The sequence below is a fragment of the Pelodiscus sinensis genome, unplaced genomic scaffold, assembly GCF_049634645.1.
Source record: "Pelodiscus sinensis isolate JC-2024 unplaced genomic scaffold, ASM4963464v1 ctg59, whole genome shotgun sequence".
Classification (NCBI taxonomy): Eukaryota; Metazoa; Chordata; order Testudines; family Trionychidae; genus Pelodiscus; species Pelodiscus sinensis.
This window is the reverse complement of record NW_027465846.1, coordinates 379,606-381,810: the sequence shown is the minus strand read 5'-3', so window position 1 is coordinate 381,810 and position 2,205 is coordinate 379,606. Positions and strand designations below refer to the sequence as shown.

Genomic DNA, 2,205 nt, shown 5'->3' with positions numbered 1-2,205 from the left:
GTCCCACTGTCACTCCATGGGCTGCCCCCTCGTTGCTGCACCAGGCGACAGGGAGGACAGAATCCTCCGAAGTATTTTCTCTGTCTCATTGTCATGGGGCCATGCTCCATCGTAGGCTTTAAACAACCCTAATCCCCCTTCTCTCTTCACAGGAGAGTTTTCCCCGGGCCGGGCTTGGCCCTGATCCCGTGCGTTTTCCATGTGGCGCTGAGAAGGGGTCGCCCAGGGCTGCAGGAGGGATTCTCTTCCCCGGCTCTACAATGAATTGAGCGCAGGGGGCCCCTCTCAGGCAGGGTCCCCGACCCGCTGAGAGCTTCCAGGTCCACCAGAGAAAATGTGCTTCTAACGGAAAGTCGCAATTCTGTGTCATTGTGGAGTGTGGGTTGGGTGTGCTCAGGTCTTGAGTTTAACCCATAGACAAGTCCCGTAGCCACCCTGGAATAAAGGGAAAAGCAAGAGGAGCGTTGTTCACAGGGTAACGTGAGCAAATACACACGCACCAATGGGCTCTAGGAAATAGCATTTTCTACATTAAAGCATTCCACAGAGTCGAAACTCCACCTACGTTTTACGTGACTTGTCTCTGCTCTGAGCAAAACTGCCCCGCAGGTGACCTGCTGTGGCCTCCAGCCATGAGTTTGTTTATCCTTAGCAGTTGCCTGTCGTCTTGGCAAGAGCGGGTGCTGGGTTTGGCAGTGTTACAGAGCGACAACACGGCCGACTAACAAACACCGTGGGCCAGCGTCCGGAAGTAGGATCTGGACAAAGTCAGATGAGGCATCAGGTGTCAATGTTTGCAGAGAGGGTGAGCAACGATTCGTAGAACTTAGTGAGGGTTGGGTGGAATCACAAACACAGGACTTTTTACACAGGGTGGTGCTGTTAATCCGTTCTCCAGAGCGGGCTGGTGTCATCCATCAGCGTGTTACGTCACGGCCGACATCCTTCTATCCCCCGCTCAGGTGCTGCCGCGGCCCCTCCCCATGGCCGAGGCCAACTGGACGTACATCTCTGAGTTCGTGCTCCTGGGCCTGTCCGAACGCCAGGACCTGCAGCCGCTGATCTTCGCGGGGTTGCTGGCCACCTATGTGCTGAACCTAGTCGGCAACTCCGTGCTGCTGCTGGCGGTATGGGCTGACCCCCAGCTCCACAGCCCCATGTATTTCCTCCTCAGCCAGCTGGCCGTGGTGGACGTGAGCTTCGCCTCCATCACCCTGCCCCAGGCCCTGGTTCACATTTTGACCCAGCACCGGGCCATCTCCTTCGCCAGCTGCATGGGCCAAGTCTTTGTTTTCCTGGCCGTGGGCAACATGCAGGGCTACCTGCTGGCTGCCATGGCCTACGACCGCTACGTGGCCGTCTGCGACCCGCTGCGCTACGCCGCCGTGGTGACGCGGTCCCTGTGCCTCAAGATGGCGGCTGCTTCATTGGCCCTGGTGCTCCCGCATTCTCTGCTGCACAGCGTCATGGCCGCCCGGCTGCGTTACTGCGGCAACTGTGTGCAGCATTTCTTCTGTGACCTGCCACCCCTGCTGCACCTCTCCTGCACCCGGCCCTTCGCCAACGAGCTGGTTCTCTTCACTGAAGGCGTCCTGGTGGTGCTGGCCCCTTTCGCCTTCATCCTGGCTTCCTACGCCCGCATCGGGGTGGCCGTGGCCCATCTACGCTCTGCCCAAGCCCTGCGCAAGGCCCTCTCCACCTGTGGCTCCCACCTGGCCGTGGTGACGCTCTTCTATGGCACCGTGACCTGGCTCTACTTCCGCCCGGCCTCCAGCTACGCCCACGAGCGAGACCGGCAGGTGGCCGTCTTCTACACCGTCGTGGCGCCCGCCCTGAACCCCCTCATCTACAGCCTGAGGAACAAGGACGTAGCCGTAGCCCTGACAAGGGTAAAGAGGAAGGTCCTGGCTCGGGACACATGAGACCAGCCTGGGGCTCCATTGCTGCACTGGGCGTGGACTTTCCACCCAAGAGGTGTCTGGGGACCTTCCCTCTTAGCTCCCCCGGGACACCTGGGCTCCTTTTCCCTCAGACACGTGGCTGGTGGAACTAACACATATGTAGGGTCACACCCATCTTTACACACAAGCACACACAGCCCATAGTTCTCAAGTCATGTTCTGACCAACAAAGACCAGGGACACCATTCCTGCCTATCCTGGCTAATAGCCATTGATGGACGTGTTCTCTGTCTAACTCATTTCT

At 58.7% G+C, this 2,205-nt stretch overlaps 1 protein-coding gene across 1 annotated transcript; it reads left to right on the top strand.

Annotated features, from left to right (window-relative positions):
- Positions 1–689: 689 nt before the first annotated feature.
- Positions 690–1,922, top strand: LOC102459064 (olfactory receptor 1f45-like). Its single transcript, XM_075914893.1, has one exon. It carries the CDS (start codon positions 984–986, stop codon positions 1,920–1,922), a length of 939 nt encoding a protein of 312 aa, XP_075771008.1. The 5' UTR covers positions 690–983.
- Positions 1,923–2,205: the final 283 nt, after the last annotated feature.